The 13,490-nt window shown below is 35.4% G+C and overlaps 1 protein-coding gene across 2 annotated transcripts in view; it reads left to right on the top strand.

Moving 5' to 3' along the window:
• The window catches only part of Reln (reelin), a 450,273-nt gene that overhangs the window by 422,775 nt on the left and 14,008 nt on the right, over positions 1 to 13,490 (top strand). For both annotated transcript variants that reach the window (XR_012445193.1, XM_074064926.1), the window contains exons 54-60: positions 2,375 to 2,550; positions 2,679 to 2,785; positions 3,843 to 4,085; positions 5,868 to 6,043; positions 9,338 to 9,411; positions 10,319 to 10,480; positions 11,226 to 11,383. Coding sequence is in view for 1 of the 2 variants with exons in the window: in XM_074064926.1 (XP_073921027.1) it covers positions 2,375 to 2,550; positions 2,679 to 2,785; positions 3,843 to 4,085; positions 5,868 to 6,043; positions 9,338 to 9,411; positions 10,319 to 10,480; positions 11,226 to 11,383 (1,096 nt within the window). In the remaining variant the exon portion in view is untranslated. The remainder of the gene's footprint in view (positions 1 to 2,374; positions 2,551 to 2,678; positions 2,786 to 3,842; positions 4,086 to 5,867; positions 6,044 to 9,337; positions 9,412 to 10,318; positions 10,481 to 11,225; positions 11,384 to 13,490) is intronic.

Raw genomic sequence — 13,490 nt, 5'->3', positions numbered from 1 at the left:
CATCTCAATCAATAAGCTAGGCATTGTGGCATGTGCCTGTGATCCCAGCTACATGGGAATCTCTGGGCAAAAACACAAAACCCAACCCAGAAAAATAATTGGAGCAAAAAAGGATTAGGGATGTAGCTCACATAGTAAGCACAAGGCCCTGAACTCAACCCCTAGTACCATTGATAAAAAAGGAAACTTAGAAATGTATTCTTAGGTTTCTTAGATACAGGAATCTTAAGATCAGGTTCTCATATAATTTTATTCATAAAATAATCTAGGCTGTATAGATTAAAGAATATAAACACTCTAGTTTTCCTTTTTTTAAGAAGATTTTTCATGTAAAGTCAGTATTAAGCCTTTTTTAACCTCACTTTTTCAATTGATGCCCTATTTGAAGAAGAATGGTGTTGCTTTTGTTGTTATTATGAAATAAAAAAAAATATGATATATTATCATGAAAGATCACATTTTCAAATAAACTTAAACACTATCTGAATTTTTGTTCAGAAAATTCTTGACTAGTTGACTGCTAAAAAAATGGTAGTATATTGAGATTAAAGAGGTTGTTTTTGGAAGCTTTAGCTGTTACATCACTATTTAATTTGTGATTAAATGTAGTTATTCAACACAGTTGCTGTATACACATTTTATTTCTATGACTAAGTTGTACATTCATCATTGTAACAAAAAAATGGCTCAGTCCAAAAAGCATAAGTGATTGAAATCCAATAACTGAAAGGCAAACCATGTAAACAAAACCTGTTCTGTCATTTTTGTTTCTTCCGATATTTCAACAACTTTGGAATTGAAAGATATGAAAAATAAAATTGAAACAATGCTCACTTATGTCTGAGGATGTTAATTCATTTTTAACAAATGAGTTACTCCACAGATATATAGCTTTATAAGCCATGAGTAATAAGTAACCTTAAAAAATCTAATATTCTTCATGAACATTCAAGTTTCATTAGTATTCCTCAGTTGGATAAGAAATTACACAAATCTACATTGTGAATTCTTAGTCAGTCCTTCTAATGAGAGAATGCATGGTTAACCACGCATTCCTTCTAACTCATGGTCTTACATATAAACCTTCATTTATAAAAATTGTGTCCATTTTCTCATCATTAATAAAGTAAAGTAAGACTGACATGTGATTCCATGTGCTTAATTGTGTTCTAAGTTTGTGAAAAAAGAAGGTCTATTTAAATCACTTTAGCCACACAGTAAGATAACAACGAGACAGCTCTCCCCAAAACTGGAAAAATACAGTGTTTCTGTAGTGCATAGTTACTGCAATTGCAACTATAACAGTTATCTTTGTATATTTTCAGCTTTTAAAAAATAATGAAAAACAGTATTATGAACAAGATGAATTTACTATGAACAGGATGGATAAAAAGAGTAAGATCTTGACAATGATAGAGGGAATAAGCTAGTTTCATGTAACATGTACCCAGGAACCTCAAATACTTTTATCCACTGTCTTTGGAAAATAAGACTATTCCTGATTGTTGATCGTTTTAGTTAAAAGTGTAAAATGGAGACCCAAGGAAAGCATTTTATTCTAGATTTTGAGTGTTTCTCACCATCACCCTGCAATTTTACTATTGATAAACACGTGAAAAGTATTTTCACTCACCTTTTAATTCTAAGGTGTGTTTTCTTTTCACCTTAAACAGTAAGCTTTGGTTTCACATTTTCCTTCCTAACCATAGAGAACATTCTAGGTATACTCTGTGCTGGAAGCTGAAGGGTGCTGACTAGCTAAGCAGTCTCCAAAGTAGGGCACACACCAGGAAATTCATTGAGAAATATTGGGGGGAAATGCCAAAATTTGCTCAATATTTATCTTATTATTTCTAAGTGTTTATTCATGTTTCATAATTTAATAAATAAGGGCTAGGGAAGTAGTTCAGTGGTAGAGAAATTGTTTAGCATGCATAAAGTCATCAGTTCAATATCCAACACTGCCAAAAAATTTATGTATATGTATGTGTTTGTATGTGTGTGTGTATGTGTGTGTGTGTGTTACAATGGCACTTTTTATAATGTACATACATATTTAGGAGTTTGTACTTAAGTAACTTTTTGCAAATAAAAGTGTTAACTATAGTTGACTTTACAGTTGTTTAATTTTTAAGATTTTTTTCTCAACTTTAAATTCTAATAATTAAGCATTATTTAAGCAGTTTAAATGATCTTCAATATATAGGAAAAGAAAAATGTGGAGCTATCCTGTCAACTTTCTAAAATATCTTTGGAAAAGAGTTAAAGTCAGTTGTATTTTTTAAAGGTTCAAGTAACTTTGTATTGATAAAAAGTTCACAGTTATTATCTAGGTTATTTTTAACCACACCCCACTTGTCTTTAATTTTTTCAGACTTTCCTGAAGGAACGCTTTGACAGTGAAGAAATTAAGCCTGACTTGTGGATGTCCTTAGAAGGCGGAAGTACTTGTACTGAGTGTGGAATTCTTGCAGAGGACACAGCTCTCTATTTTGGGGGATCCACTGTGAGACAAGCTATTACTCAAGACTTGGATCTCAGAGGTGCAAAGTGAGTCAATTTTTCTTATTGCAACCTTGCAAAATAGCCCCAAAGCAAGGAACATGTGTGGAAAAATCGTTATGCAGGACTTGAGTTATAATTCATCAGTCTGATAGAGAGTATGTACTTGCTTTTAGATTCCTGCAATACTGGGGACGCATCGGAAGTGAGAATAACATGACCTCTTGCCATCGGCCCATCTGCCGGAAGGAAGGCGTGCTGCTGGACTACTCTACTGATGGAGGCATGTTTCATGGGTGAAAGCCACTCCTTGAAGCAGATTCCCACTTCCATCCAACACCCTTAGAAACATCTTTGCAAAGTTTTGCTGACAGTGCAAATTGTGAACATTACAAAAAATTATATTGTTTTCATTACATGTTCTATAGATGTGACTTCTGTGTCAAAGGAGAAGTCACTTTAAAAAATTAACTCCAGACTTTATGGATAAAGAATACCCTCTATGTTTAATCAAAGCTTGATTATGAATGATACAATTAGGAAGTAAATTTTATATGAGTTTCCAAGTAAAAGATCATTTAAAAAACATTTTAAAGCATTTTAAAGGATTTGTGACAACAAGCATGTAGTAAATGCTGTAGTCTATAAGAAAATTTCATAAATTGAGAAAGAAAATATTCTGAACTCATGAGTCTGTCATAGAATATTTTAATAAAATTCTGTTTGATAATTTTGAAGTAGCTAAAACCAGACCAATAATAGCATGAGGTATTTAGAAAATATACTTTACCTGATAGAGTTCATTCTTAATAACTAGTTGATAGGTAGAGGAACCTAAAATATTTTAGCTCATTCAAAAAGTATTTTAAAAAGTGTTTTCTTAAGTAACTTAAACATTTCATCTACACCCTTAATCAAGCAATAAGAGATAAACTTCATATCAATCCAACTAATTACAAATTGCATGTAATTATAGTAACTGTGTTTTAACACTGGAAGTTACTGTCTACATGGATGTATCTTATTATTTATGAGATATAATGCTCACAAGAATCTAGAACTAAATTTTAAAAACAGAAAAATGCATTATTGTTACTTCCATTTATTTATTTTGGCCACTTATTTCTGAATATCCTTGTCCCAAAATCATTAGCCTCATATTAAAACAATGTTTATAATAAAGTGGTAAATATTTACATTAAAGTCAGCATCAATTTTCATTTCCTTTTTAAAGATTACTTTGGGAAACTTATAGTATCTGTAGTTTATAGTATCTGTGGTTATCTGTGGGGTTTTTGTCCCCAGATATGTTACTTTGTTGATAAATCTGTTTTTAATAGGAATCACTTGGACTTTGCTCCATGAGATGGATTTCCAGAAATATATTTCTGTTAGACATGACTATATACTTCTCCCAGAGGATGCCCTCACCAACACAACTCGACTTCGTTGGTGGCAGCCATTTATGATCAGCAATGGGATTGTGGTCTCTGGGGTGGAGCGGGCTCAGTGGGCACTGGATAACATTCTGATCGGTGGAGCAGAAATCAATCCCAGTCAGCTGGTGGACACTTTTGATGATGGTAAGAAACCTGACAATCACTTAAAAGAGTGCCTAGCATATATTGCTTAATAAATGTTTGCAGTTGTGCCTCATGGGTTTTAAATCTTCAAAGTAGATAATTTGTTGAAATGTCAAGTTAGAATTTTAAAAATCCTAGTAAAGACAAGATGCCTTGTTTTAAATGTAACTTGGAATTACAATACCCAAACATAATTGTATTTCTTTTGTATCTCTGTGTCATAGAGATACATATTGCAACAGCTTAAGAACTATACCAAGAAGAACTTTGTATTTGTGCAAGTTACCCAGATAAGCAATTATATTTTAAGAATGAGATACTCATTATACTAGCATATAGTAAATTTTTAAAGTTTGTGTTCTCAACTTAGACATAAATATTAAAGCTATTAAAATAGATATCAATCTTCAAGAGTATGTCAAAAGATAAAACATAGCACGTAAGTAATTTAACAATAAATCAATCAAGTCAACAAAATAATTTGCCATAGAATTATATACTACATCCTAGCAATGTGAAATCAGTACTTGTTCATGAAGCTGGAATGAAGGGGCAGAAGGAAACCTACAGGGAGAGCTGTGTGTGGATGTACTCAGATTTACAGTTTGATGAGAGTCATTGATGTGTGTGTATCTTCTGGTTGTATTATAGGAATATATTAATTCAGCAGGACTATGCCTTCTTGCTAATATTTTAATAGTATAGATATGAAAAGGAGCTATGAAACTGTGCTTAGTTTTCTCTGTTGTTTTATGTCTCATTTTTAATTGTGCATTAAGGGAATGCAATTTTTTTTATTGTTGTGCTGGAGGTACATTGTGGCATTTACAAAAGTTCTTAGAATATATCAAATATATCATACTTGAATTCACCAATCTCCTTTATCTACCTCCCTCTACTCCTGGAACAGTTTCAACCGGTCTCATTTTTTCATTTACATACATGTGTATACAGTAGTTGTACTACATTCACCCTCCCACTTCCTTTTCCCACCTCCACCCCTTTCCACTAATACCAGCCCTTCCTCATGACAGGACCTGTTCTACCCCACTGTTCTCCAATTTTGTAAAAGAAAACCATGACATTTTTGTTTGTTTAAGATTGATATACATGGAGTTTCCTTGTGACGTTTATAACATTACAACTCAAATTGGTCCATCTCCTCTATTTTTCTTCTTTCTACTTTTGGTGATTTCAACAGGTTTAAAAATTCTATATCCATTCTTGTATAGGAAGTACATCAATTATATTCACCTTCTTCCTTCTTTTACCCTCCCTCTCTCATAGGTGACCTCCCCTTCGCGTGACCTGTTTTTCATAATATTGCTGTGTTTGTATTAGGTCTATAAGGATTGTATTTTAATTGCAACTCTGCCAATACTTATGTCTAGAGAGAGACCTATTGTCATTTCTGTCTTCAGTTAAATTTTTGTCCCCAAGGAAGGCAGGATTACAATTTTAAGATTGAATTAGTGTAATGTATTCTTGGTTATCAAAATATTCTTGTGGATTTGGGATTTTTAAGTTGGTGAGTATTCACAGTATATGGTAGAGCATGACACAGACATATGATCTCAGTTACCAACAATGGGTCACAATGTGTAATGCAGAACCTAGGACATTCCAACTGAACCGCTTGTGGCTACGGATGGCTCTGTTCTTTGCTTCTTGTGTGTTTGCTTCCTGTAATGTGCATATTAACTTAAAAAATAAAGGTTATTTTAAAAACCTGAAAAAAGAAGGAAAATTAGATGTCATATTGCTTCTAATTTACCTCAACAGAAGGCACTTCCCATGAAGAAAACTGGAGCTTTTACCCTAATGCAGTAAGGACAGCAGGATTCTGTGGCAATCCGTCCTTCCACCTCTACTGGCCAAATAAAAAGAAGGACAAGACTCACAATGCTCTCTCCTCCCGAGAACTCATTATACAACCAGGATACATGATACAATTTAAAGTAAGGGAAAGTGACTGTTCAAAACAGAACATGATGTTATATTTGCAGTGTGGGGAATGTTTATTGTGGCAACTACAAGGAAGTGATTGATTTCATTCATTAAAAGAGGTTGTACCTTATGAATGAAAGAGGTAATCTTTTGCAGAGGCCTTTGTTCAAGTATGATTATATGAACATAGAAAAAAGTCTCTGAATATGTTGGGACATAACAATAAATACAATTGTATTTCATTTCATATTTATAATATTTATTTTGGCTTCCAAACCTTATAAAAAGCTCAAATAAGTACCTCTGCCTACTTCTAACTCTCTCTGTTGTGTTATAGGTCTCTCTCTTTTCTTCTCTCTCTCTCCCTCCATCTCTGTCCCTCCCTCTTTACCTCCCTCTCTCCCTCTTTTCCTCTTTCCTTCCCTCTCCCCCTTTCTCAGACTGTGTCTGCTATGCATTCATTTAGCCATTTGTTTCTTCATCTATCCTTTTTCAGTATACCTTTCATTTTTCTTTGTCTCTGATTTCACAAACCTGTGCATTAGCCTAGTTGTAAATTCCCAAAGCCTCAAAGAACTAGAGGGGATTCTTAAATCTTTTTAACTTGCATGTTATTTGTACAGAAGGATAAAAGGCAAAGCATAAGAGGTACTCAGAGAGAAAGATAAGGCAATACCAATTGATGTCTCTCTAATGCAAAACTTACTGAGCTTTTTTTTCTTTCCTTTCTTTTTTAACTAGGATATATTAGTTGTACAGAATGGTTTCATCATGATATTTCCAAACATACCATATACACGTATTAAATTCATCTCCTCTATCATTCCTCCTTATTCCTTCTTCCCCTTCTTAAAACAATTTCAACAGGTTTCCTTCAAAACATACTGTTTTTAAAAGGCATTACAGAAATGCTATTTATTATTAGGTCATTTTAAAGGCATCAGTTATTCTAATGCCTTTATTCAAAAAGATGTACTACAAAGATTATTAATAGTGAGAATCTTCACTAGCATGAATAAAATTATTTTTGTTTTTTGCCTTGTCTCATTAAACTCTCCTTCAAAGACTAGAAAGAGGCACGTTCCCCAGATGCTTCCACTCCCTCAGGACCATGCTTAGCTTTAGTACATGGTCTGTTCAGGGTCATATCCAGTGTCATACCACCCCTACTTGCAAGTCATGTCCCTAAGAGTGTAAGATTTCCATCTACCAGTCCCATATCATGACCCATATGAAAGGCTTCAGATTTGATGTAGTTCATTGGGACCTTATCTTTTGCTGCTTCTATCAACTCAGAATTAAAGGAAACTATAATCTTTTCTCTAACCAAGATTGAAAAGAAAAAAAGGAAAGTTAGTCTCCAGAAACTTAGTGAGGTATCGCTAAAACTGCATTCTTCAAAGCCATCATAGTCTTTCTACATTATATCCATCAATTTTCACTGGTTCCTCCCCTTCCCTCTCCTCTGTGAACTACTTGACACTACTGCTCTCACCCTCTCCAACTTGTGAGAACCTCTTTCTCCTTGGTTCTAGATTCTCTGCTGGTTCTTCTCTTCTCTCTATTAGCTACTTTTTTTCCTTTGGTGATGCTAAGGTTTGAATTCAGGTTTCACGCTCTTGCAAGGCAGGTGCTCTAATCACTTGAGACACATCTTCAGCCCATGGTTTTTCTTCCCTCAAATCTCTAAATGTAAGCATTCCTCAGTGAATCTCACATTTCTTCTCCCCATAAACATTCTCACTATTGAGAATTTTGTCCATGCCTGTGGCTTCAATGATCATATCTTGAAGAGCCAATCTCAAATCTGCATATCTAACCTTGACTGGATCACTAACAATTAACTCAATATTTTTCATAGCTTCTACTGACTTTACTCATTGGCACCTCAACTCAACATGCCAAACAGTGAACTCACTATCTCCCCTTCCACACCAACTCCTCTGATTGTCCTATTTCTGCTGATGGCACCACTTTTCACTTTGTAGCTAGCTTGAAATGTTAAAGTAATTTTTGATTTTTCACTTTTTATGTCTAAATCTGTTCCTGGACCCTTTTAACTCTAATTTCCAATGTTCTTGGCTTCCATCTTATCTTCTCTCTTTCCCTAATTAACAATCATCCAATACGTACTCTTTTCAGCCCCAGTCTCTTCCACTTCTACCTGATTTTGACATCACAGTCTGAAGTCCTCATTTCACTCCTCATAACCCTTCAATGACTCTCTTGCTTGTCAAATGAAACTCAACACCTTAAACTTCAACTCATGGTTGGCCAAACTCAAGCAATCTTTCTAAACTTATCTCCCAGTATTCCATGTACTCTGCACTTGGATCCAAACCCTACATACTGTGCTCTAGACTTCTGCATCTACTCACACTCCTCCTACCTACTTTCTCCTGTCTCTACTTCTCAGATGCTTCCCATTCTTGTGAGATAGCTGAATTACTATTTTCTAATCCACTGAATCAAATAAAATCTCTTCTTCCTATGAAGCACCACATTTTATTTGTATCTTTTATGATTCCCATTACCATCATTGGAATATGTTTATTTTCCCTTTGAATTCAGAGTTACTTTATTCATGAGTATATGGCCCAAAGTTTCTAGCACCTTAGTAGCAATGCTACAATAGTACTTGGTGATTAAATAGATGATTAGGAATTAAATTTGATTCACAAAATTTTGTAGCATTTATGCATTATTAATTATTCAAACATTTAATTGCATGTAATATGGAAAGCTTATATTCATATGGAAAGGGAGAAAGCCCTAAGAATGAATATTAAGTAATTAAAAATTGCTATTTCCAATTCCAAATAAAAATTTAATAGCATTTAGGAAGTTGGCATATTTAGTAAAAATGGTTTGAACCAGTGATACTTTCAATTTCTTTCCATTAATTCTCCTTACATTACTTTCTTTTTAACTAATTTATCTTATGTAAATTTATGTAATTTTTTATTAATTAAGTTAATAGGAATAGTACCTTATAAAGCCTTAACTCTCATTTCCTTAGAAAATTACATGTCTTTAACAGAACTCAAAAAAATGCATCCGAGGTATCCTGGAAAGCTACTCTGTAAAACTTTCTCCAAATATTTCTTTATTATTATTATTATTGTTGTTGTGCTGGGTGGAGGTACACTGTAGCATTTACAAAGGTTCTTACAATGTATCAAATATATCATACTTGAATTCTTGATTATCTGTCGGAGTCATGATGTTGAGAGAAGGGATTTCTAAGTAGTGCTATTAGATAGCAGTTAGTCTTGCCTGGTATTGATTGTTTATGTTTGCTTTAGATTGTGGTGGGTTGTGAAGCCACTTCTTGTGGTGACCTTCATTCTGTGATGTTGGAATACACTAAAGATGCAAGGTTAGTGAAATAATATTGTGCATTTTTTCCAAACTTAAATACATAATTCAGTTGTCTATTTTTAAGACAACTCCTTCCAGACAAGAAAACTTATGTATCAAAAAGTGGCAGTTCATGTATCCTTTCATACACATTTTATTTGCATAAACTTAGACATATGTCTTCAAGTTTTTCCTTCAGATCAGGAAAAATCAATTTTCATACTAAGCAACTCCTAAGAAACTTTGTATTTTCAAATGTAGAAGACACTAAATTTATCCTAAGAATAGAACTTTTTTTCTCTCCTTTTTACATTTACTTACATGTGTATACATTGTTTGTGCCACCTCCTCCTGCCCCCCACTTCGGGTAGAACTATTTTTTTAATTTGCTCAATTTCAACCAACCTTAAGAAAAAAATTTAATCAATGAGTCATCTGAATATGTTTTGATCAGAGTCGTTTCTCATAAAGCATGTTAGCAGTACTGAATACAAGTCTGACACAGTACCTTTGCCTTTGCAGTAGCTCTGTCTTCTACCATCACATTCAAAAATTAATTATATTGACTTAAATTTGGGTAAACAACTTTTTCCTGTCTACCCAAACTTGTCAATGTTTTGCTTTTAATTATCTTTCAGATAGGGTCTCACTTTTGCCTAGACTGGCCTCGAACCACAGTCCTCCCAATTACCCCCTCCCAAGTAGCTGAGATTACTTATGTGAGCCACCTTGCCTGCCTTCAGTGTGCTTTTAAAGAATCAGAATATATCTCATAAGAAATTATTTTTGATTGTTCTTTTTATGATCTATAAAACAGGAAACTCACATGAAAACAATTTAACCCCACCCAAAAGAAATTACCTTGATATTAGATTAGTCATATATTTCTCTTGTTTTGTCTAATGCAATTCTTTTGGTTTCTGTAGGTCTGATTCCTGGCAACTTGTTCAGACCCAGTGCCTTCCTTCCTCCTCAAACAGCATTGGCTGCTCCCCTTTCCAGTTTCATGAAGCCACCATCTACAATGCTGTCAACAGCTCAAGCTGGAAGAGGATCACTATCCAGCTTCCTGACCATGTCTCCTCCAGGTGGGTTGCATGTGAAGGTATCCTTAGTGGAACTGTCCGGAAATCTATACAGACTCTCAAAATGCTGAGAACAACTAATAATGAGAGGTCAGAATTTTAGTTGCAGCCCTAGGACCTTCTCTTTTCTCTCCCCCTTCTTACCAACCCAAGCCCACAAATGGAATTGTGTGTCCCCAAAAATAAGATGACAAAGAAGAAGAAATAGGAGCTTATTTGTAAATGATTCATAGATCTCAGATTTTTCTTTAAACTACATCCATGCACGTGTCAAACTTACTCTTAGTCCTGAATGACAGACCCCAAACAGTTCTTCTCTGTGTTCTTCTCTCCAAAAAGCTGGATTCTCTTACAGATACAAACACCCCTGGCAATGCAAGACAGCCAGGTTGCACAGAGTTGAGAAAAAACAGGATGGTGTACAATCTTCTGAGAGCAGCATCCAGTTTACTCAAACATTTGGAAAAATGGTATACCTCAGTAAGAAAAATGGACACAAAATTACTATAGCATAGAACAGGAAGTTCATGTAAAATTTTCAAGGGAACTACAAATGTCCAGAAAAGGCATTTGTATACATGCTTCTCAAGTCTGATGGATATGAGTTCACTCACCTCTGCTTTTGAGGGGCCTTAGGGAGAAATTGGGGAAGCCTTTTTCTCAGGTCTCCAATCCCAGAGGCAAAGGCTGGACATGGCCGGGGGGAATAACAGCCTTCTGACTCTTCTGTTCTCTGTGGGTCTTACAGTGCAACTCAGTTCCGCTGGATCCAGAAGGGAGAAGAAACTGAGAAGCAAAGCTGGGCCATCGACCATGTGTACATCGGAGAGGCTTGCCCCAAGCTTTGCAGTGGGCACGGGTACTGCACCACTGGTGCCGTCTGCATCTGTGATGAAAGTTTCCAAGGTCTGAATGAGGGCTGTCATTAAGACAGTACACCATGGGGGCTCCTCATCAATAGATGGACTCCAGGCTGAAGGGCTTGAGATGCATAACACACTCCTTGGCCACAGTTATTTATCTTTGGAATGAATTATCAAGCATAGTTTTGTGCTGTGTTCCTGAAAGTATTTTTTCAAAATATAGTCTGAAGTCCACTTAGTATATTTTATCAATAAAAATGTATATTTATAAGTAAATAGGAATCCAAACAAATCCACCTGGGGTATTCTATTGTACCTCACATTCTCTATCTTTCATATAACTCACTGCCCCACACTTAACTTCCACCTCTGGGCCTCTCCTCTCCTGGCCTTGCTCCTCATCTCTAAATGCTTTGCCAACATCTATTTACCAGTACCTATTTGCCTCTATCCATCCTTCCTCAGCCTCTGTCCTCCCAAAATACAGCCAATGACCCAAGATGTTCAGATTGTTTGTAACTCAGAAAAACCTTTATCACTCAAAAAGTTACATTTCTACTGTTTGGGGCTTCTAGAGGCCAAGTATGCATCAGGAACAGTGTCTACTGAGCCCTTCACATCGTGCTTATCAGCCTGCTGGAATCCTACAGCCGTGCTTTCCTTTGAGCTAATGTTTCTAACAGGTTTCAGCCTCTGTAATTACCAAGTTCACTTTGCATAATCGCCATTCTACCCTCATGGCCTAATTCTTAGCATATATCAAAACTAAGTAATCTTCTTTGAATGAATCTTTACACTGCCATATACTGTATTATTTATATGGTATATACCAATTCATTCCTCAGGGTCACTTAGTATTAATGATCACCAGAAGTTATCTGTAGTTAAGATAATTATTCCTACTTTTAGGTAAAGAAACTGAAACCCAGGGAAGTTAAATGACTTGCCAAAGATAACACAGCTAGTAAAAGAAAGAAGATTGTTACTCTGATTTTTTTTTTTTTTTTTGCAAAATGGGATTTAAACTCAGGGCCTTGCACTTACTAGACAGTGCTCTACACTTGAGCCCCAAGCCATTTTTGCTTTAGTTATCTTGTGTTTATGCCTGGGCTACCCTGGACCTCAACCCTCCTTCTAGCATAGCTGGGTGACAGGCATACACCACCATACTCAGCTTTTGTTGGTTGAAAAGGTGTCTCACAAACATTTTTTTGCCAGCTAGCCTTGGATTTCTAGGCAAGCCCCCTGGCTCAGGTTGTTTTTCCTAATCAACCTTGCTAGTTCTCATAGCTGAGAAATTTATCTAAAGGGGATCAAAATTACACAACTTTCCGCAAGCATACAGTGTTAAAATCCACGTATTTTAATTCTGCAGTAGCAACTGTTTAGATTTCTTAGCATATGGTATATCCTTGCCTCCAGATTAAATGGATGTAATTAATGTAGACTGCTATACATCACTGATGTTAGAAGTTTCTTAGCCATCTCCTTTCTTCCCTGTTATCACTGCCGCTGAAACCAGCTGGGTCTGTCTGTGCATTAGCTAAAGAATTTTAACTGTAGGCAAATGAATGAATTGAAAGTCTCATGAGAAAGCCTAGATGTCTGGAATTTGCCTACTCCCCTGATCCAGCAGAAGTATGGCCTTTTGATTTTGAACTATTGTGGACATTAAGAAAAGATGAACTATTCAGAAGGAGAAATGCAAGACATACACATTTGCTAATATAGTGTCTTACTTAAATGCCAGCATTTCAGCTCAGTGGTCTCTGGGAGATACATCCAGTTTACTCATTACTTGTTTATTCATCCCAGCCTCGTTACTGAATATCTTAAATGTGCTAAGTATTGTGCTAGAGGCTGGAATCCAACAATAAATTTAGATACAGGCTCTGCTCTCAGGAATCATCATGTATAGAAGCTGAAGGAGAACAAGAACATGACTTATCTTATTTCTACAAAATCATGCTGGGAAAAAAGAAATTTGACTGACTTCTCATGCCAGGGTGAGAACTCCCCACTGAAACACTTCACTGTAAACATGCAAGGCCTGGCCAGATACTGAGGTATTTAAATAATGGATTTACACAAGCAATAAGTGCATTAGCACGTACCTATTTTAATGAACATTGGTTCAAAAGTATGGGCCA

Source organism: Castor canadensis, chromosome 2 (assembly GCF_047511655.1).
Source record: "Castor canadensis chromosome 2, mCasCan1.hap1v2, whole genome shotgun sequence".
NCBI classification, from domain to species: domain Eukaryota; kingdom Metazoa; phylum Chordata; class Mammalia; order Rodentia; family Castoridae; genus Castor; species Castor canadensis.
This window is presented reverse-complemented; position numbering and strand designations above follow the sequence as displayed.